Source organism: Canis lupus, chromosome 33, assembly GCF_048164855.1.
Source record: "Canis lupus baileyi chromosome 33, mCanLup2.hap1, whole genome shotgun sequence".
In the NCBI taxonomy this organism is placed as follows: domain Eukaryota; kingdom Metazoa; phylum Chordata; class Mammalia; order Carnivora; family Canidae; genus Canis; species Canis lupus.
The window spans coordinates 16,536,610-16,561,129 of record NC_132870.1 but is presented as its reverse complement, the minus strand read 5'-3'; the positions used below and the strand labels follow the sequence as shown (position 1 = coordinate 16,561,129).

Below are 24,520 nucleotides of genomic sequence, written 5' to 3'. Positions count from 1 at the left end.
TTATTAGAATAGCCCTACTGCATTACATGGTATAATTTTATACCTCCATAAACACCAGTAATACACATTTAAATGGTTAAACTAACTTTCAGACTGCTTTTTGTCTTAATAGTACGTTACCAATGATGGGCTCTGAGCTTTTGCGTCCAAATGATTTAATTAACATTTTTTTCAGTTTTAAATTTGCCATGTGTTATATCCACCCAATGGCTTCTGCTTGAATATGTTTAAGTGTCTCCTAAGTATCTAGTGAAATGCAGTGATATAAAGCTGAATTTTACATTATATTAAGTTACTATTGTTTTTTTAATAAATTCTTTAAAATTTAATCGAAATTTATATATTTTTAATTATTGAAAATATGTGAATATGCTGTATGGTATAATATTTGGTTGAAAGTATCAAAAATCTTAGAAGTGTGCATGTATATATATAACTCAGGAGCTGCTATCTGGGATAATTTCTTAAGAAAATAACCAAGGATGCATACAAATACTGTACCAATAGAATGATTTTTTGACAATTTTATAAGCAAGCAATAATAGGAAATTTAGGAAAACAATGTATTTATGCACACACACTCATATAATATAGGTTCTTATAGAGACAATAAAGCTATGTAATAATACCTCAAGGAATAATTTTCAGAATGTGTTGATAATTTAAATTTTAAAATGTCATATACAATATGAAACTTATTTTATATCTACATATTAGTATATTTTCTGTATATTGACACTCGGTATACTCAGTGCTAAATCCTGTCAGATATATTTCTAATTCATTTTCTCTTCTATAAAAATAGAAAGGTGTTGAGATGATGGCAGCTAATGTTCTTCAGGCTAACCTGTTAGCTGGTTGACTTCAAAAGTGTCATAATAACCATGCCATCCTTCATACTGTCTTTATTTTTTTTTTAAAGATTTATTTATTTATTTATTCATAGAGACAGAGAGAGAGAGAGGCAGAGACACAGGCAGAGGGAGAGGCAGACATCATACAGAGAGCCTGAGGAGGGACTCGATCCAGGGTCTCCAGGATCCCACCCTGGGCTGCAGGTGGCGCCAAAGTGCTGCACCACCAGGGCTGCCCCATACTGTCTTTAAATAGCACACATCATATAACTATGAAATGCTGTTGTTAAATTTATAATCTAACCCGACTCTTTCATTGTGATTAACAGGTATACTCTATCAGATCATTTATTGATAAAACTCTAATCAGCATGAATAAAGTAATAAGATATGAAATTTGGGAGAAGAAATGACAATGCATACACTGATAAATAGAAAGTACATCATTTTTAAACTTGAAAAGAAAAACATAACCCTGAGAATTGTTTCAAGCTTAAATTTCCACATATTTTTGTGTGTTAAGGGGAAGTTTTCCAGCATAAGCATCTTGATTAGCAATAACACGCCAAATTGAAGATCAAAAGTACCAGATCAAAGCACTTAAAGATCAGCCTGGGAGGGTCCCTGAAAGCTTCATCTCTGTCTTCAAACCTCTCAGTCCTGCTATAGAATTCCTACAATCACTTTGTTTTTTGAGATGAGTTGACAATAAATTAAAAACAGGAAAAAACAAGTATTATAAAATTCAGCATTGTTGGAGATGCTTATCTTATGAAAAGATAGCTTAAAAGTTGGAGGTAGTGGCATTTTTCCTCCTTATAACTTATCTATAAAATACAGCACAGCCACTGTGACTTTCTCAGTGATTATCAAAATACCATCTGCACAGAAGCAAAAGAAAGGAGGAAAATGGTTTTAATAAGATTTAAAGATTTTTTCTGTGAAACTTATTTCATTTTATTTCATTAATACCAGATGTTATAATTTAAAAATTAAGTCTATATTTTTAAAAGAGGAGAATGATAACTTTATTCTACTTAGTTTTCTCATTCTTCATATCCTTTGAATTCTCTGATTTCAAATATTTTTTATTATATTCCCCTAAAACTTGTAAAACAAATTAGACACATAAAATGCATATCTAATAAGCACTGTATTTGCAGGTTTATTTAAAAATCATCTAAAAGAATAGAGTTGCATTTTATTTTATTTATTTTTATTTTTATTTTTTTAGAGTTGCATTTTAAAGTGTCATAAAGGAAAAGAAAAAATAAAAATCTGTAATTTTAAATGAAAATACTTCTTATTTTATAAGACTATTTTATTACTACTTAAAGGCAAAAAGAAAAAATTAAACAGTATAGCTTATTGATTCTTGTTTTCGAAAATCATAAATGTTGGGTTATTTTCTGACACCTTTGCATTACACAAAATTTGTTTTCACCCCTATCAACTAGTTTTGTAAAATACATAATGACATATCTGGAGGAGGTATTCTAAAGGAGAAATATACATATGTATATATAATACATAAAGGAGGAAAATATATATAATCATATATAACATGTATGTAATATGTTAATTTAAAATATGTATGCTAATTTTTTAAAGATTTCATTTATTTATTCATGAGAGAGACAGAGAGAGAGGCAGAGATATAGGCAGAGGGAGAAGCAGGCTCCTCAAGGGGAGCCCAATGTGGACTTGATCCCAAGACTCTGGGACCATGCCCTGGGCTGAAGGTAAACGCTCAACTCTGAGCCACCCAGGCATCCCCTGTATGTATGTTAGTTTTACAATAACATATCAGGAGGAGGTATTCTAAAGGACAAATATATATATACCTATATATATAATGGATATACATAACATATATAACATGTATGTAATATGTTTATAAACTTATAACACTTCGTCATGATGGTGTTTGGTATGTGGAATCATCTACGCCTTGGATATATACTTACGTCTTTATTTATAATATTCTCAGTTGATAAGCTACCTAAATTAAATGATAGTCTCAGATAGTCAGAGTTGAAGTTTAAATTGCCCTGCACTCAAGTCTTGGAGTGAAACAAGTAAGCACAGCCAGCTTACAAGTTTGACCTCTGTAATTACTGTTCATTTTCTAAGCTTTCCTGGGTGTAAATGCATGTTAAATTGCCTTTTAGTGCCAGGAATGACTTTTATCTCAGCCAAATTACTCTCTTTTGGTTCATAAGTTAGATAAGTATTCTCTGTAATTTAGTAACACAAAAGTTATTCATTCCAACTTATAAGTGTCCATCCTGGACATTGCATGTGGCCAGCTTCATTATCTTACATTATTATAAAGAATGTGTTTGTGCTATTAGAGCAAGTTTTAATGCTTATCATTTTTAATGAATTATTCAGGTCATCAAATATAATTTCCAACTTGCTTTACCCAATTCAAGTCAGCATTTGTAGAATGTCAATTGGGTCAATACTAGTTCAGAAGAAAAAATTAAAAAATCAATGAACATCAGAGTGAACATTTTAATTTTCACTCTTTAACCTAAACCATGTTCAATATTTGGAGGATTGAATATTAAAGACTTACTTAAAAATATTTAGTTTTCATAAGTGTCTCTATCTATACAACTATCTGCAACAACTACCAGGGGACTTATACAACTATAATTGTTCTATTTCCTGGTATTGGCATAAGATTTGACCTTGTTTTTTCTATGGCTTAGAGATTAACTATATATATATATACACACACATATATATATATATACAGTGTATATATTAAGTATATATATAAGTATATTTCATCAATGGATGAAATGCACATCATTTTCAAAGGAAGGTTTTTCTGAGGGATAATGCTGAGTTTACAGATTCCCAGTGTGGCTGAAGCTAGTGTCTATTTAATCTTGTATTCCAGATGGCCTTTTGTGACCAAGTGACTGTGAATTTAAAAATCAAGAAATTTTTTAGTCAAAAAACTAAACTCGACAAGGAAAACTTAAGTATAATGTTATTGATTTATTTTCCTGAAAATAAGAAAAAGAGAAGCAAAAAAGCCCAGTGTCATTATGAATGTTAGCAGAATTTAAGATCTTTTTAGATAAAGGAGAAATATATATAAATTTCAAGCAAATAAAAGTAATAAAGATCTCAATTACATTTCTTTACAGAAAGAATTTTCTGTAGAGAAGATCACTACTGATGATTTAAGAACAAGGGAATTATTTAATCCTACTCTGAATGGAAGCCATTATTTGTAGTTTGGTTTGATACAGGGAAAAAAAACTCTCTCTCTCCATATCTAGATATGGGTATAGAGATAGATAGATAGATAGATAGATAGATAGATAGATAGATATTTATAGCTATCTCTCTATATTATATATCTATATCTATTTATCTACCTACCTATAGATACTATTTATATGTTATATGTATATATTATATAGTAAAAACAAAGGGCTAAAATAATTTATGTAAACTAACATTTATTGTTTCCAGAAAGATATAAGGAAGTTGATTGAAAAGGAAGAAATACACTGTGAATGCAATTACTTTTTTTCTTCTTTCTACTCCCTTTTTACCAAGAGCCCTGGGGAAGATTACTTACAAAAGAATGGTTTTCTTCAGGAGCTGTCACCACAAATAAAGCTGGGAATAATAAATGCCTTTTCACTTAATGTTGATATGTTGTCTGAAATGGATAACCATAATTACTTGATCTGGAGAATAAAAATCAGTGTGACTGGCTTTTGGAGTTAAGGTTTTTGAAAGGCTCATGATATATGCTGTAAGCAACACATATCTGCCTAAACAGACAAACATTCATGCACCTATGAAATATAATCATCAGTCAGATACAAATCTACAATTTTTTCAAACAATTCTTAAATCCTCAAGTATGCTGGAGGACTTGAAAACACAACAGATAAAGAATATTTTGATAATTAATGCCCCCTAAAACAATTGGTCTTTATCTAAATATTTGTCCTGCCACTCCCCTGCTTAAAACACTCCAGTGACTCTTCATTACTACAAAGTAGAAGCCAAAAATTTAATGCCTAATTTCATCTGAACTCATGGACCTCTCTGACTTCACCTACTAAGCTGTCCTTCTGGCTTTTTGGAGCAAGTCATTGTATTTGTGATTCCCTACAACTAACCACCCTTCTCCCAGATATCTCTACAGCACATTCCTTTCCATCCTCCAAGTCTTTGCTCCAATATCAAATGCTTAGAGCCTTACTTAAATGAACCTATTGAAAATTGCAACCCTTCCACATGTACTTTAAATTCCCTTCTCTCTGAGCTAGTTTTTCTATAATATTTGAGTTCTGACATACTGTGTTATTTATTTATTTAGCCTACTGTTTTTTATGTCTCCCTTCCCTAGAATATAAGCTCTATAAAAGCCTGACTGTTTTTCTCAGAAAGGTATCTCCAGTTGCTTGAATAGTGCCTGTCACATTGTAGACATCCAATAATGTTGAATAAATGACGGATTTTTAATTTGAACCCCAAACACTTAGCTTTAAAGTACATAAAACATGTTTTAATCTCAAAAGAAATGTTTCTGTGAATTATAAAATGTACATAAAAGTCACTGAGTTGATTGAAGAAATGGTATCACAGAGGAATTCAGGCATATATAATAGAGCTTTCATATATTCATTAAGGTACCTAATGAAAAGGTGCACTTGTCTAAATGGTCAGTTGTCTTAATGAAATAAGGCAACATGATTTTATATATGAATTCTGTTTATTTTCTCAGCAGAGAAATAAACCAGTCTGAGAAAATAACAAAGATGTTTTAGTATCTGTTAAGACAATGAATGCATGACAAACTTAACACTTCCTTTGTTCAAGATAGCATTAAATAAAGGAAGTTTATTCCCAATGTTAAATTTGTAGCCAGTGGTGTAGTTAATTAAGAGAAAATGTCAATAGAACTTAACATTGTCACAGGATAATGGTTCCTGCTGCTAGATATATGTCAAGAGAAAGATAAATAAGATGAAGTGATTTATTAAGCAGTGCCACACTCCAGGCAATGCATTTCTAGAGGATTATAGTACTCCTTGGGTGGTGATGTAAGGCAGAGGACTGAAAACTAAGTGGCCTTAACTCTTCGGATAGTATAACAATAGAATAGAAATGTGGTGCTTGCAGACAGTCCTGCTGATATAGCAAAATTACTTTATATTTAGAAAGAAAGAGACCATCATGATATTAGAAAGGATCTATGTGTACCCTTACCCTGATGAGCACTGAGAAATGTATAGAATTGTTGAATTGTTATATTGTATTCCTGAAGCTAATATAACTCTATATGTTAAAATGTTAATAATACTTCTCTAATAATAATAACAATAGTAAATTAAAACCACAACAAGGTACCACTATATCAGAATAAATGGATACTGAATTTTGTGGAAAAAAAAAAAAAAAAAAAGAAAGGATCTATGGTAGAAGAGAACACTGTCAACAATTCTTCATAACTTTGCAGATAATTATTTGAAATCAGACTATTTCAAAATGTAAAAGCCAAAAATATTAGGATCACCTTTCCTTAAAATACAGACTTTACAAAAAATTCTCTTTTAGGCAACAAATGAATATTTAATACGGCAAAAACTGTATTAAAATAATTTTTGGAAAACCATACAAAGATCTTTTATTCTTTTTCAATAACTTTAATAATATAATTTATTTTTAGATTGTTAATATTGATAATCAAATAGTATCAAAGACAGTTTTAATTTAGAATCAACCTTGTGAATACTGGAATGGCATATTATTTGATTTAACTAACAAATTTAACTTACAATACTATAATGGGCTTTGATTTTCTCAGATGGTAGTCACAAATTTTATTGGTTATTTAGAAATTGTTTTCTTCTTCAAATTGACCTTATATCTGGTTTTATAGATTCTAATGCTGTGATGATATAAAGGGACCATATACTTAACTATATTATTTATAACTTTAATATCACCTATGTTAAATACTATACTATTTATAACTTTCCTGTGCATTATATTGTATTTCAAAAGTATCTATAAGCATACATGTAAGTTAATGTAACTATATTTCAGCAATTTTCTTAAGTTTAAAGGAATTGCATCAGTGTATTTAAAACTTTAGCATAGTATTTAACATAGGTGATATTTATTTTTCATAGGCAAGATTGCTTTTAGTTTTATCACTATATTAAGCAATCAAATAGTAATTGACATTGCAAAAGAATTAAACCAGACCATTACCTTACACCATATATTAAAATTAATTCAAAATGGATTAAAGACTTGAATGTAAGATCTGAATCCATAAGACTCCTGGAAGAAAACATAGATGGCAAACTTCTTGACATTGCTCTTGGCAATGATTTTTTTGGATCTGACACCAAAAACAAAGGCAACAAAAGGAAAAATAAAACAAGTGGGACTATATCAAACTGAAAAGCTTCTGCACAGCAAAGGAAACCAACACAATGAAAAGGCAATGTATTGAGTGGGAGTCAATAGCTGCAATTATATATCTGATAAGAGGCTAATATTCAAACTATATATAAAAAAAACCTTCATACAATTCAATAGCAAAAAACCAATCTGATTAAATTTGGGCAAAGGATCTGAATAGACATTTTTCCAAAGAAGACACCTGAAAGGTGCTCAATATCACTAATCGTCAGGGAGATGTAAATTTAAATCATGAGGAGATATCACCTCACACCTATTAGAATAGCTATTATCAAAAAGGAAAAAATAACAAGTCCTGGCAAGGATGTGGAGAAAAGAGAACCCTTGTGCACTGTTGGTGGGAATGCAAACTGGAGCAGCCACTCTGGAAAACAGTATGGAGTTTCCTCAAAATATTTAAAACAGAATTACCATATGACCTAGCAGTCCCACTATTGGGTATATATGTAAAGGAAATGAAAACACTAACTTGGAATAATGTATATACTCCCATGTTCGTTTCAGCATTATTTATGATAGCTAAGAGATAAAACAACCTGAGTGTCCAATAAGACAGATGAATAAATGAAGAAATATTTCATACATGGAAAAATATGTTATATATGCATATATATTTTTTCATTCTTTTAAGGCTGAATAATATTCCATTGTATATCATGGAGGAAAATGAAATCTCGCCATTAGTGACAACATGGATAGAACTTGAGGGCATGTGCCAAATGAAGTAAGCCAGAGAGAGAAAGACAAATACCATATGGTCTCAGTCACATGTGGAATCTAAAAAGCAAAACTGAGCACACAGATACAGACGACAGACTGGTGGTTGCCAGAGGCAGTGTGGGCCAAATGGGTGAAAAGAAGCAAAAGGTGCAAATTCCAGTTATAACATAAATAAGTCACAGGGATGTAATGTACAGCAGAGTGACTATTGAAAATACTGCTGTATTACATATTTGAAATTGCTGAGAGTTCTCAGCATAATTCTCATCATAAAAAATTCTATTTAACTATGTGTACATATTAGATTTATTGTGGTGATCATTTCACAAAATATACAAATATCAAGTCATTATGTTATATATTTGAAACTAATGGAAATGTATGTCAATTATGCTTCAATAAAAAATTATTAAATATTCTAAGTTTCAGTGCTGGCATTGTGAGTGTAATAAGCAAAAACCAAAGTTACATCATCATCATCATTACTATTTCAATTCTGGAATGGATCCAAATGGTAATAAACTGCCATCAATGGCAGTTTGTAGCATTGATTAGTTTAGGAAAATTAGCCTCCTTCTATATGATGTTCATACTCAATTTTGTGCTATGTTAGGTACAGATTTCAAGACATAATTCCAAAAACAAAACACATATTTACACAGTTTTTATAGATTAGTTCTCCTAAAATTATTCAATCGTTTTAAGGACTTAATATGTAAACTGGAAGCGTCCTGAATCAAAACTTCCAATTCCATTCAATTTCATTTCATTATTTGTTGCACCTTGGGCCCTTTTATGGTACAGTTTATCACAATACATGTGATAATGATGTACAGACGTAGGAAAAATGCTTTTAGTTTTTCATATCTGGCTGAATGACAAAGTTATTATGAATTTGTTAGTGTATGACTTTTACTATTAGCATTTCCATTAGCTAGACTAGTTTTTCTAATATATTTCCTTATGCCTGATTATAATATGCTTCTTTAAAATAATGCTTATTTTCTGTGAGGTAATTTTGAGTATATAAAGCATTACACAATGTGGTTGATTCTATCTCTTGCTGAGGCCCACAAAAATGTTGAGGTAATTAGAATTATAATGTTGAGTGCCTATTTTATGTCATGCACACAGTTTTAGGTGTTTATATCCGTGAGAGATTAATTTTTCAAACACCTGATGAAGTAGGCAATTATTATTCAGGGAATTGAGGCACCTAGAGTTTAAGCGACTTGTCCAATGTCAGATAGCTAGTAAATGATAGATGTAGGATTTAACACTGAGCTGTATTTCTATCTCAAGAAAACAAAGATAGAAAAATAATTCTTTTCATAGATATTGCTATGACAGAATCATACAATCTTAGAGCTGAACATTTTTTAAAGTAATCTAGCACTTTATTTTATAGATCAAAAAGCAAAGATAAAGTGGGTTGATTGGACGATTCATTTCTTCCATTGTCACTAGGTGAAAAATTGGATCCTAGTCTGTGTTCCTTATTTTGATAGGTCATGATTTTATATGTATTTGGCCTAATTGCAATGTACCAAATAGCAGCATATCTGTAAACTCCAAGCCCATCATGATTTGAGCTTTCCTTAACCTGATAGTTATGATTCTGTGATGGAGCCATGTGTTTACCAGTTTATTTCTCTTGTACATTGAAAGCTCCATGAAGACAGACACCATGCTGTCTTCCTCACTCTTGTGACTAGATAAATAATTCTTACTTAATAACTAAACAGATGTTTTCTGGAGAATAAAGAATTTGAGATAGTAAAGGCAGAAGAAATCCTTTTAGTACACGTTAAAGGAGAGCTTAAACAATGGATATAAACATTAACTGCTAGAAAACAAGTGAAGCAGACAGGACAAACTGCATAGCTGTCCCAACTGGATTGCTAATTTAGAGTCTAAGAGACAGAGTTGTAAATATAAAGAGACTATAAATTTTGGTCACAGCCACAAATCAAAGAGCAATTTTATGCGTCCACGGAAATATGGGTCATGCTTGATCTTTTGTTAAATCTTAAAAAAACGAACAATTGTCATCAAGAAATGTAGCTTACAAATAAGGGACACTATTATATATGATAAGATATGTAATGTGAATTTATACTTTATATTACACATTGTAGTTTTGCTGCCTTCAAATTGTGAAACATTAAAGTAAGGGCTATGCCACATTCAAGAGTATTTAACAAAAGTATCACAGGACTTTATTACTCATCAATTTTGTAAACCAGACATTATAGTTGGATTATAAGTATGCATCTTAGAACCAGGTTAAATGCTAGTCTTAATTTTCAAAGTATGCTGATACTGTTTTTGAAAGCAGGGATCAGTTTCCCACAGTTTTTGAAATATAACCATCACTATTAAACCTCTAAATACATATTTATAGATGAAGGGGAAAATGGATTCAGGTCAAACAAAAATGGAATTTCAAAATTTATATTCTAAACTGATGGTCTCTAGTGCCATCTATAGGGTATTTTTTGTTGTTTTTGTTTGTTTGTTTTTACCACCTATAGTCTTCTGATCCCCATAGTTTAACTTTGATCAATCCTAAATTATCTTTAGAATAAATTTATCTTTGGTGATGTCTGACCCAATCCTTATGACTTAAGCTGAGGGGTTTTGTAACATGGTACTGCAAATACTGAGTACTACTATGATATCAATGCTATTATTTCTAAGGACCTGTGATACCTCCTTTTTGATAACTTAAATTTAGATTTTAAAAACTATTTTTTTCTTAAAGCACTTGAGGAAGGAGGGAAAACAACTCAGAATATCTTAAAATCACTTTTTAGTTTTTTTTATGGCTTGCAGAAAACCACTCCTTTGTTTCATTAAATAATAAAATAATGCTTTTAATTATAGTATACATTTTTTTCAAAGATTTTATTTATTTATTCATGAGAGACACAGAGAGAGGGGTAAAGACATAGGCAAATGGAGAAGGGGAACCTGATGCGAAACTTGATCCCAGGAACCTGGAACCCTTAACCACTGAGCCACGCAGGTGTCTCTATAGTATACATTCTTAAGCAGTCTGCAGAAGTCTAGAAAATGTTTTAAACAGTTCTTGTTTGATAAGCATTATATAAGTAGAAATCTGATTTTTGCCTCAAAACTTTGATTACTTTCAATTCTGCAAAAGCCAGTTTAGCATGAGAAAGGATTGTCTGGCTCAAATCATGAGGAGCTGGTAGTAGAATAAATGAAATTCAGGGGCATATTACATACATATAATTCATGGAATAATTGCTTAGGAGCTCAGTACAGTTCATTGGAAATGTAAACCATTGGATTCCAATCTTAGGATCACTGCATTGTTTTCTATCATACAAATTACTCATTTCCCACACTCATAAGGATAGACTGAGAATAGCAGCTGAGAACGTGAAAGTTCAACTTTTTTTTTTTCTTTAGTGGTGAATTCTGGTGATAAAATGGAAGGAAATGAACACCTTGTCATGTTTTAAATCAGCATGGGGGAAATTCTCAAGTGGATATGACAGCTCTCAGAGTGTTTGGCGCTCTCTTAGTTAAGGACTGCCAATCATAATTAGCAACAACAGAGATGTGTTTTTGAACCTAAATAAAAATTACATAGAGCTTTTTTGAGTTAATGTCTGTAAGAACAGAACGTAGAAAGAAATTTGTCTCTATAGTCCAGTTAGCCTGTCACTGGGAATTACTTTCATTTTCCCCATGTACATTAGGGTCAGTAAACAACAAAGCTAGCCAATATCATTCTTGTTATATTCAAATTGAATGTGAAATATCAGATAACATTACAAAGGAATGGCTTTAGCTACTACACTACAAGGTTTGTATCCTTTGGGGTTTTGCAACCAGCAAATTGATAAGTTTTGTATATTTTATATCTATACCAAAAAAATGGATGTCTTTTTTGAGTTATTTTTCTATGCAGAGTTTTAAAGAGATGCTCTCTCATCAACAATCTCTTTAGTTGCCTAATTCGATAGAATGATTCTTCTTTTTGTGAAAATGAGAAAGTTGTAATTCTCTGTAACACTACAATCCATCTGGCAGTGGAAAGAGCTCTTAATTTTCTTCCAAAAATTGTCCTGGGATCTCAAACACTGTGGGTTGCCTCTCCTGTTAACTCTTGCACATCAGCCATCAAGTTATCTTCTACTATTCCTAAAGGCCCCCTTTCTATTAATCACTGGCATCTGTGGAGCTGTTTGATATTTAAGAAAGCTATCAAAGGAATTTTCCTTCTTTATTCTTTCCAATAATGCTGTCTGCTCTTCTCATCGGAAATGGTTTTTATGGTCCCATTTGGCTATGGCCCATTTAGATGGTTCCAAGCAAGACTGCAAGAACTGTGTCTTTCTTATTTATGACCATACTCTGAACATCTAGGTTGGGCATGATATACAGCATACCCAAGACATAGTAAGGAAATCAGTTAATGTGGTTATTCCTTGTTTTCCTTTTGTTCTTCCCGTTCCTGGCATATAGTTGGTGCTCTCTTAGTTAAGGACTTAATAAATGCTTGCTGGTAAATAAACATGTCATAGCTTCAAATGTTTTCTGTGACTATATATATTTATACTTCCTACAATCAGACAAAAGCATCTGAAGCAAACTCTGAAATTTTCCTTTGCAAGTAAACAGCAAAAAAAATTGTATACAAGCACATATGTGAAAAAGTCATAGAGGCTTCCCACCCCCCAGGCCCAGATGATATTAAGAGTCACTGCCCATAAAGCTAATATAAGGGATATTCAAAAATCAAACCCTAGTTGTTTAAGTATGTTGATTGCAGAGAGATGCATGTAGACATGGAAATAAAGGAGGATATAAAATGACAACAAAACTTGCATAAAATTGGTCTCTCATTCATGCATTTAACTATCTAATTCACAAGCTTTAATGTTTCAGCCAAACAGATGTAGTAGGTTTATCTCTATAATGGGCCATACTGCTTTTGCACAGTTGGATTCCCTGACTATTTTTCCAGAATGCTTTGAAGTTACAGACTTTTAAAAATCAGAATTAGTAAACAACTGACACATGTTTAACATTTTTCTTTTACCTATCCCTAAAGTCTTTTTTTCAGAAATTTATCTGATAATACATGAAATGCTTTTTATCCCTATTCAACCTGGTCTAGTGGCTCAATAAAGACTGTAATTCTGAATAACAGCTGTACTTCTTAAAAAGACTATATTTTTATTGAAGATTATTACTACCTTTAACTCCATGCCTGTGCACGGACTCTGTCATTGACTAATTCTTTTTTTCATAGGGTTTAGGAGCTTTTTCTAAATTTATTTTTTAATCCAAATGTAAAGATGCTTTCTGTACCTTTTAACAAATTCACCTTTTCATTGTTAGGAAGTGGAAGAATGGCAGCATTTCAAAGATGAAGTAGTTAATCATATGCAATTCAGCATTATCCATCACTAGGAATTTGTATAAATGTACAATCAACCAACAGGCTGTACAATTCATTTAAAGACCTAGTTGGGATGAAAAAGTGCTTATCATATTTATAACTTTTGATATCTGTGTCATGTTTACACAACTAGAAAAGCATGCTAACCATATGGATAATTTTACTTATATTTTTCTCTTGGATACGCCCCCAAACTTTCTAAATTTTGGCTACCTATAGGCCGAGTTCAGAAAGCATGTCAAATCCTCAAAAATAAAGTTTCAACAGATTGGAGATCTTATTTATAAGTTCCTCATCTTAGCTTCCTAGTAAAATACACTAGTAGAGACATTCTGAGTCACTTCCTGTTAGGTTTAATGAGTTTAGATCATTGGGGAACAAATTATAATCTAATAAACACAATATTGCAGTTAACACTAACACTATGCTTTGTTTAGTTAACTATTTAGCATGTATTTATTCATTTAGTTGATCATTTTTCATTTATCGAACACTTAATATGTACAAGACACTGAACTGTAGGCAAAGGGACTATAAAGGTAAGCCACTTTTATGCTCAAAGGACTCAGAAACAAATGAAAAAATGTCAATTACATAATAGTTTATGTGTTATGATAAATATATCTTCAGAAGCATAGAAGATGGTCCCTAATCCCAGCAAATATTTCCTAAAAGAAGCAAGATCACAGCCAGAATTAGAGGATGCATAGCAATTTGCCATATGAAACCAAAGAGTACAAATAAAGATTAAGCAGCTTAGTAATAAAGGCACTTCAGGAATTGAAAGGAGCAGACGTATGTGGCAGAGAGTCATGATGGCAGTCTTATGTCCAAGGGACAAAAGCCATTTGGAATAACTGAACAATTAAATGTGAGGCATGAGTGGTAAGAAATTAGAATTGAGCCCTGGACTGGAGCCCGATAGTGGAATATTATTCATGTTCTAAATAACTCAGACTTGTAAACTGTGGGCATTGAGGAGCCATGAAAATATTTAAAGAATGGGAATTATGTAGTTAGCTCTCCCTGATAGAAATAACTTGGATATATCTGCAAGTATGTGGAGCATATGTTTGCAGGGGACAAAATTGAAAAAAGAAAGATTTGTTAACAAGATTCCTGTAGTTCAGATGAGAAATGAAGTAGGCCAAATCTAGGTAGCAGTGTAGGCTCATCAGTCTAGGTGAGACAAGATTTCAACTTCTAGAAATATTTAGAAGGTAAAATTCATAGGACTTGGTTATGGGATATAAAGGATAGAAGAAAGAGAAATCCAAACTGTTTTCAAAGTTTCTAACCTGTATACCTGAGTGGCTGGTAATGCATCAGCTGGAATAGAGAATATGAGAAGCTACAAAGTTTTAAAGTGTAAAATGAATCAGTGTTGGAATTCATGGTGCTTTTGCTATATCCAGAGACTGGTCTAGTGGGCAGCTGGATATACAAAACTAAAATTAAAGAATAGGTGATACAGATTTGGGGGATCAACTGCATATTAGTGGTTATTAAAACCATGTGCAGAAAATTGGGCAGATTGGGAAGAAGTAAGATGAAAACAGAGGTTAATTATATCTAACTATACCAACTTTTATTTTTAGATAGTACTCCTATCTATCAACATCTCCTAGCTATTTTTCCTCATATATTAACAGTTTTGGCACATGGCTCATTTTTTCTCTCCCGTCTGAACTGACCATCATTGCAAATAGTTTAATCAGTCCTCTGTGCTCACAGTTCCTTGATCAGCTTTGTTTTTTTAATTTATTTTTATTATTATTTATTATTATTATTTTTTTCCTTGATCAGCTTTGAAGTCCTTTACCGAATCTTAACTTCAGGAATTGATAAATACAAACTTCAAACTCCCTCACACTGATGTTTCCACTTTTGTTCTTTGGCCTCCTCAAAAACTTTATTATCTCCCACTACTCCTCTATTACTTTCCAATCTTACTCTTACTGCATTATTATTGGTCTTTCTATTTTTTTATTGTTTCATGTACCTGAAGAGCTACCATTTTAATCATTATCTTGCCAATAATCTAAAATATTTGCCTTGTTATCCTTTTTCCATGTGCCTAACTACCCACAGCTAAGTCTGATTTGTTCTTATGTTTTATTTGATAAATAATTATGTGACCCTTATATAAGTTATTTTATATAAGAACTTCATAATCTCTGGCCATTTTAATTCTTATAACAAAGTCATGAGATGGTCAAAACCAGGATTTTCCCTGCAAGAAAAACTCACACCATCATACAAATTTGTGATCCCCAATCTAGGCAATAACATTTCTATGTTTACTTTTTTAATATTTAATTTATTTATTTGAGAGAGAGAGAGAGAGAGAGAGAGAGAGAGAGAGAGAATGAACAAGCTGGGGAGCAGCAGAAGGAGAAGGAGAAGCTTAGCAGGGAGCCTGAGATGGGGCTTGATCCCAGGACCCCAGGATCACAACCTGAGCTGAGGGCAGATACTCAACCGACTGAGCCATCTAGGGGCTCCATCATTTTTATGTTTCATTGACTCTTTTTTTCTCTTTTTTGGAATGCTCTCTATGGAAAAATTATCTACCATCCTGTGAGAAAGGCCAAGCCATCCCATGAAGAGAGAACATAGAAGAAAACGGAAACTACCAGCATCAGCCACCAGACATGTAAGTGAAATGCACAAGCCTTCAGATGAGTTCATCTTCAGACCTTAAGTCGTCTAGTTGAGTACTCAGACATCACTGAGTAAAGACAAGCCATCCTCCCTATGTCCTGTCTAAACTTCTGACCCATAAATTTGGTTGGTTTGGAGGAACTGGTTATCCAGATATGGTCACTGGTATACAACCAATAACAAGTTTTTTTTTTTTTAATTTTTATTTATTTATGATAGTCACACAGAGAGAGAGAGGCAGAGACACAGGCAGAGGGAGAAGCAGGCTCCATGCACCGGGAGCCTGATTTGGGATTCTATCCCGGGTCTCCAGGATCGCGCCCTGGGCCAAAGGCAGGCGCCAAACCGCTGCGCCACCCAGGGATCCCAACAAGTTTATTTTTAAATCCAATAAATATCTTTCAAGTCTTAATTTTACTTGATTTTTTGAAATGTCAACATGGTCAACCAAACCCTCCATCTTTAAATATTGTCTTTACTTGGTATGTATACCACTGCATGGAATACATGGTACTTGAGTCTTTCTCATTACACCTTGTCAGTTACCACTGAAAACTCCTCTAATCCATTCCTTTTCTAAGAGCTGTGTCCTCGGCCCTCTCTGGGCCAGTGGTCTCAAATAAGAGTATGCATCTGAGAACAACTACTCAAATTTAATGGCAAATCTAATAGCAAGTGTGAATAAAAAAAATTGAGATTTGCAAACATTAAGGCAAACATGTCGTGTATCTCTACTGTGATATGTATTTCTCCTCTTCAATACATGTGACAGGTTTGTAAAAAACTATCGATCCACTAAGTATTCTATTATTTCATTCGTACAATGGCAATAGTCTCAAATAAGGAATTCAATAAGTATTACTCATTCTAAAATGATGAAAGTCAAAGAATTAACTAGACATTTTAAAGAGTAGGGCAGATTAAATATTGAATAACAAAACAAAGACATTCTTTAGAATATCATGACATTGTAAATTAAATCATTGGTAAAGATTAAATATTAAGATGAAAGATAAGACAAAAGTTTCTTATCAGAATCTTAAATTAATCAAAGTTTTTTCATTATCATTAAATATTTTTAATACATTGAATAATGTCTCTGAGCCAAGAACCAGTCTCAGCATGTCTTACATATGTAAATAATTAAACAGTATCTGCTCTGGTAGTAAATTGTTTCATCTTAGTAAGACTATTTCTCAGAATGACAGAGAAAGGGTAAAAAAAATTAGGTGGTGGGGAGGAGGGGAAATCTGATCTTGACTTTCTTGTGAACCTCACCTCTGACATTCATTTTTGGCTTTGTTGATGAAATTGAACCTACATCAAAAGATAATGAACCATTTTTGTGGGAAACCTGCTGTGTTTGAGATCCTCTAGGAAAGAGTAGGAAATGTTCTTTTCTGAGCATTGCTGTGAAGACCCTTTAGAACGCTTATTGATGTCAGATACAGAACATTCTTAACTAATTTATGGCTTTTGAAACATATTCCTTTTTCATAATAAAATGTATTTATTCTCCTTACCTTGCTGTACAAAGGATCCATACACAAACCACATGGAGTTGTAGAGAGTAGTAGAAGTCATTGATCCCATTTGTAATCGTGGGGGATTAAGCCAATTCAAGAGGTAGACCAGAAGACCCACCAGAAGAACAGTGCCAGCTATGCAAGCCCATAGAGAGAGATCAAATGGTGCAAGACAGGCAAACATATCCACTGTCTTTTCAGCCCTTCGAAGTAGTACTCCCACTGAGTAGTCCATATAGCGTGTTGTAAAGTCCACCACATTCTCACGATCTGGGGTGATAGTTAAAGCAGAAATCCCTATGTCGGCTCTCTGAGAAATTGAAAGAGAAAATATTAAATTAACAATGTGAAAAACAATTTGATTTGTGATGTTTCAGCTTGCCTTAAGGAAAAGAAAATAGATGCCTGAGGCAACATCTTTAGTCTTTTTATATAAACCAAAAAACACTGCACAGACTTCTTAGAGGGAAACTCTGTGTGAATTTTGCATTTCTTACTACAAACCTTGCTCTACAAGAGTCAGATAAATTACCTTGTTCATATTATCAGTGCATGTGAAATCAGTGAAGAATATTTCAGACATAGATAACACCTGAAGGGAATTGTCTGTTTTCCTTGGGTCATTTTATCAAAGCCATATTTAACACAGTAGCAAAGGTAAGACTTATTCTAAAGAATTCTTTCTCTTCCAAGATATTTAATTATGTTCTTAACGTGTAAATTATCAGGCCGGTAATTAAAATAAAAGACAAAAAACAAGACACCTCAACCTAGCATTTTACCTTTGGTTTAGACTTCTCTGCATCAGAATTTATATTATTAAGCTCTAAAGACATTGCAGTTCGTTAGAACTTTCATATAGCACTAAGTTATAATGCCATTTGCCAAAAGTCTCAACTATGATTTTACTGTATAAACTTCAGAAATGTTTTAATGAAAAATTAAAGCTTAACGAGACATAATTTTTCTTGGAAAAACAACCCTTCTTTTCAATGTGTATCAGTGATAGCGCTCTAAACTACAGTACATTCTATTTTACTTATTTGAACCTCACAGCAAAATTGCTATGTACTATTGCGATCACAGAACAAATGAATTACATTTAAATTCTATGATATGAGAACACACATTTAAATATCTAAAAGATATATTTTGTTTGAAATAATGATCCATGGCTATGACTAAGGCTGTGGGAAGCTCCTTCCAGACAAATACTATATTAAATTGTTGAACATTTTTGTTATTATTTTGTTATAATACATATTTATTACGTATTATTATTGTTTTATGAAGGAGTGAGTATGGAAACTGGTTTTATTGCTTTTGGAGACCAACACAAGCAAGCAAGCAAGCAAACAAACAAAAACAAGAACAATATGAAAAGTAACATACCTAATGGAATGCTAAACCAGTTCAAATAAATCTAGTCTGAAGTAATAATGGCTTCAAAACTATTCTAAGCTAAATTTAAACCTCTTGTGTTTTTTTTTTTTTTAAGATTTTATTTATTTATTCATGAAAGACGCACACAGAGAGACAAAGAGAGGCAGAGGGAGAAGTTGGCTCCCTACACGGAACCCAGTGTGGGACTCGATCCCAGATCCTGGGATCACTCCCTGGGCCAAAGGCAGACGCTCAATTGCTGAGCCACCCAGGCGTCCCTCTCTTGTGTGTGTGTGTGTGTGTGTGTGTGTGTGTGTGCATATACATTTTACACATATATATCAATCCATATATATTTGCTGTTGGCCCAGTACTAAGTAGTTAAATAAATTTCTTATTTAATCCTTCTAATACATCATGAATTATGTGTTTTCCCCTCCATTTCATAGATAGGGAAACCACAAAGAATTAAGTAACTCATTAGTGCTCATAGTTAATAAGTATAAAAGCCAATATTAAAGCTCAGTTTTCTTACTCCAAACCTGTCCTCATAACCACTTACCCTATTGCATAAAATTCTTCGTTTTCCAAATAACTCATATGGTAGGTGGTTAAAATAACTAGGACAATTTTTACCTTAAAAGAGTCTAAAATTTTGTGGGTTTTTTATTGCGCTATTTATATTGCAACAAGGCCATGTTAGTAATAAACACTGAGTTTATACTTATAGAGAGGTATTAAATTTAATAACACTACATGAAAATGAACTTTTTTAGAAAAATAATTATTATTGTTTCCAGCTCACGTATTTATTTTCTATAGCTAGATATTAGGAAGCAGGTCTTTTCAGACTGAAAATCTAACCTGGATCCTTACATCTTCAGTTCTATCTATTTTGAGCTTCAGTTTATTCATTTGTGAAATGAAGGTACCTAAGTTTAGTGTGATTATTGTGAGTTGACACATTTATCTTAATACTAATGGTGAATAAATATCTCTCCAAGATTCAATTAGGCTTTCAGAAGTCGCCTTTAATTTTTCAGGACATTACAGTACTATGGATCAGTAATTTAGTAATTAATTGATGGACTAGTAACCCAAAGCATTTTATGACTAAATTAAAATCAGAAAATTTCACCTAAGGCAGAACTTACTGACAAGTTGACTGAATATTTGTAAATATTCATCAATATTTTGTTGATAATTGTTTAACAAGTAAATGATTATGAATTGGAATAGTCATACAGTGATTCTACTAATAGATACTTTTAAGTATCACGAAGCAAATTTCTATAATGGAAAATAGATATCTAAGGAATACTGTGCACTTTCGAAAAAGGAAATTGATTTTATTGTATGTGCTAAAATATTTATTAAACATAATAATTGCCTGTCTTTTTTTTATGGAGAACTTCCTAAATTCTGGTCCACTTTTAATACTTGGCTAGAAATTCCCAGTCTCCCTCTGGAGGACATCTCAGAATCATTTAATGGCCTTTTCAAACTGCACAAGTACATTTACATTCAGACACAACATAAAAACATATGCGCATATTTTCCTATTTCTGAGATTTCCTATTTCTGATGAAGTACTTCATCTTCTCCTTCAGAATCAATAATATAGCAGATCATTGTGCTTGATATGAATATGTGATAATCCTTACTTGTATGAGAGAAATTTTACTGGAGCAGAAAAAATAAAACAAGAACCACTGATTCAGAAAGATAGCACAAAAACTTCTTGAATCTTTCAAAACTACCAAAAATTATTAGAAACAAATGATAATTTGTTATCATTCACTTCCCTTCCTCATTCACTGCTTTCCTTCCTTTCTTTCCCTTTTCTCTTTATTCTTTTCTCCTTCTCTCTCTCCATTTCTTCCTTTCTTCCTCATCATTTATCTGTTTATGTATGCATACATGTCAATTCATTTGTACAGTTTCTATTTTTCAAATCTTTACCTCATTAAACCTTTAATCTTCTCAGTACACCCCCACCCCAACTCTTGGAAGATGACCTTTACTGATATTTTGTGGAGAACATAGATATCAGTTTAAAATTCAGACTTATTTCTATCTCTCAATCTATACCCCATTCTATTTAACCGTTATCTCTCAACTTATTTAAAGCTATTTAAATCCCTATTCTATTCTATTTAACTTCTATTTACATTGGAGGAGCTGTCTTCCCAACCCTCTATCCATCAGTAAACTTATTAACCAATCCCCCCTTTCAATTATTTAAACTCCTGTTGTTTTTTTTTAATGTATTAAACATCATCCTAACAACTGTAAATTTTCTATGAAAGGATTCTGTAATTCCTTTGCATTAAAATAAAAACAAAAACAGAAAAGCCTGTCCTCCCCTCCATGACTTCTGAATCCCAGTTATACTTTCTCTCCCCCTTTTTACAATTTTCTCTGAAGATTTGTCTCTATTTCCAAACTTCCTAGCGAGTCTGGAAGATTCTTTCGTACCCATATTGTTAAGTACTCTGTTACTCAATGAACACAGCACTTCTTTATTTTTGCATTGCTGAGTGAAATGGACGCAACTTAGTGCTCATCTGTTTAGGTTTCTTGACCTTTGACAGTGACTACTCTCTCCATCATAAGCATTCTTTTCCTTGGATTTCATGACATGATATAAACTACTTTTTCAGTTCTTTTTTCAAGCTTATGTTAGCAATCCTCTGGACTTGGGCCTTACAGACTTTTCTCATTTGAGATCTGCTGCCTAGGCAATCCTTTTATATCCATTACTTCCATCGTCCCCATTTATATATCAGATTTACAAATTTATTTTTCTAGGTATATCTGAGTTCTACAGTCTAGACTGATTTGTGTAACTACATTTCTATTAGATGTCTCAAAAATACCTCAAATTTAATATGGCCAAGGCCATATTCATGGTGTTCAACTCTAACCGGTCCTCTTCCCATGTTTCCTGTTTCAATGAGTATCTTTTCACATAAGTCTTAAAGCTTGGTGGTCTCATTATCTTTTCCAATCTTATGCCTCCTATCCTGTCTATCACTGTTGATTCTACCACCTAGGAATCCTAATAACCATTCACTTCTCTATTATTTCCAGCTCTCACCATTGCTTTTATGGGCTCATTATCAGTTTACCTGAAATCTAGCATTTTCTTCTCTTAATCTCCCCATTACAGACAAAGTAATCTTTTTATAGAGAAAATCTAATCCTGTCCCTTGTCATAGTTTAAAGGTTTTCAATAGATTTGTGTTGCTCTTAGGAAAAAGATTAAACTCTTTAACATAGTCCATACATATTTAGATAGACTTTCTTCAATCTACCTCAACATTTACATGTGGAACTATTTTCCTTTCCAGCACTTCTTCCTGATACATGGTCTTTGTACATGCTATTCCCACTAAATGGACTGGGTTTCCTGAAAATTCTTCAAGTAAACTCTTGTTCATATTCATAAATCAGCTCAATTATCACTTCCTCAGGGTAGCTACCCATGACCCCCTTTGATTAGAAAAATAAATCTTATATATATATACTATCAGAGGCCTACATTCCTCACTTCTCTAGTAGTTGTGACAATTGTTATTTTACAAATAATTATGTGATTCGTTGGTTAATGTCTGACTTTTCTACTAGACTACAGGCTCCATGAAACTAAAGACTGTGATTTTTTTTTTTTAATTTGACATATTCCTGGTATCTACCACATTTGTCTGGCATAGATTCATGATCAATAAAAACTTGCTTCATATATGAATGAAGATGGAACATTTACTGGATACTCATTATTCAATTCTTATAAAGTCTCTTCTATTCTTTAGCATTTCTGACAGAGACAGACTTTTACAGAATAAAAAGAAAATGGTAATATTAAAATTTATTAAATATTTTAGCACTGATAAAAGATTTATATCTTAATAAATGATTACTTCAATGATTAAAATAAGGTTCTTGGTTTATTAATTTGTTTATATTTATGTTATTTGCCATTTGCTAAGGTAATCAAGAGTCTACTACAGTAGGTTCAATATTTTACGCAATATTAATGTATGTCAAATGCTTAAAGAAGAAGTGATTATTTGAATTTTGAAGAATTAGTACTAAACCTGGAATATAAATAATTTTTTAAAAACTGTTCTAATTATACACTCAACATTTTCCTCAAAAGGTGATTTTTAAAAACCTACATTCTTTCAGCTTGTGAAAAGGAGATGAGTGGATACTATAAGGGGACATGGCTAATAAGCCATACAATAACTGAATCTTACTTAGAAGCATAAACTTATGCTAAAAAATTTTTGTTCTAAATTCATTCTGGGGATGGATCCCTGGGTGGCGCAGCGGTTTGGCGCCTGCCTTTGGCCCAGGGCGCGATCCTGGAGACCCGGGATTGAATCCCATGTCAGGCTCCCTGCATGGAGCCTGCTTCTCCCTCTGCCTATGTCTCTGCCTCTCTCTCTCTCTGTCTCTCTCTGTGACTATCATAAATAAAAAAAATAATAATAATAAATAAAAAAATAAATTCATCCTGAAATAAATGGTCATATCTCACAAATAATCATCTAATTTATGCTTGAATATAATTCCAAGGATATTATATTAGTAATACTAATAGTCACATTTATTTAATGCTTACTATATACTTAGTGCTATATGCTCCACATACATTATTTTACTTAATACTATTCCAAGTCAAATTGCATTCTTTCAATATGAAAAATTTACATTTGAAATGTTTTAATTAGTATAAAGCTTTGAGCATATATGAACAGATACAAGTTCATATAAATCTAATTATAATTTAAATCTGAATCATAAATCTGGATAGGTCTACCTAACCTTTCAAATACTTGAAGAATACTATTTTATACCACAATTGGAAATACTATTTTAATGCTAAAAATAATTTGCTTATAACAATCACTCTTCTCAAAATATGATTTCCATATCCCTCAAAATACTGGTTATTTTCTTGCAAACAGTCTAATTCATCAATGTTTCCTCAACTGATATGAATAATACAGTTTTTGAAAATGAAATTGAAGCTTGAACCATTTTTACTAGGCCAATTACAACATTGCCTTATACTAAATTTAAGGTTTATACATTTAAAACATATTTTTGAAACTCTCCCCCCAAAATATATTTTTAAATGAGACACTATCAATCTAGAAGTTCTTATAAGTCCTATGCAATTGATTTGAAGTAAAATGTTAGATTTTATATTTATCTCTCATCAGTTTTGTTCTTTGGTTCTTTGATTTTTTTACATCTATCTGAAATATTTTGAATTGTTGACAATCAATCATTATATCTATGTCTTTTGTTAGCCTTGATTCATTTGGAAGTTTGAGAGGAAGGCTTTTAATTCTTCATCTGCATTACTAGTAAAATATTGATGAAAAGCATTGCAACTTGCCTATAAAGTTCTCCCCATTTTTTTTTAAAGATTAAAAAAAATTAAG

General features: G+C 32.2%; 1 protein-coding gene across 3 annotated transcripts in view; it reads right to left on the bottom strand.

Moving 5' to 3' along the window:
- GRID2 (glutamate ionotropic receptor delta type subunit 2) overlaps positions 1-24,520 on the bottom strand; it is a 1,466,011-nt gene that overhangs the window by 283,319 nt on the left and 1,158,172 nt on the right. For all 3 annotated transcript variants that reach the window (XM_072810836.1, XM_072810835.1, XM_072810834.1), the window contains exon 11: positions 17,676-17,988. In XM_072810836.1, the coding sequence (XP_072666937.1) occupies positions 17,676-17,988 (313 nt within the window). The remainder of the gene's footprint in view (positions 1-17,675; positions 17,989-24,520) is intronic.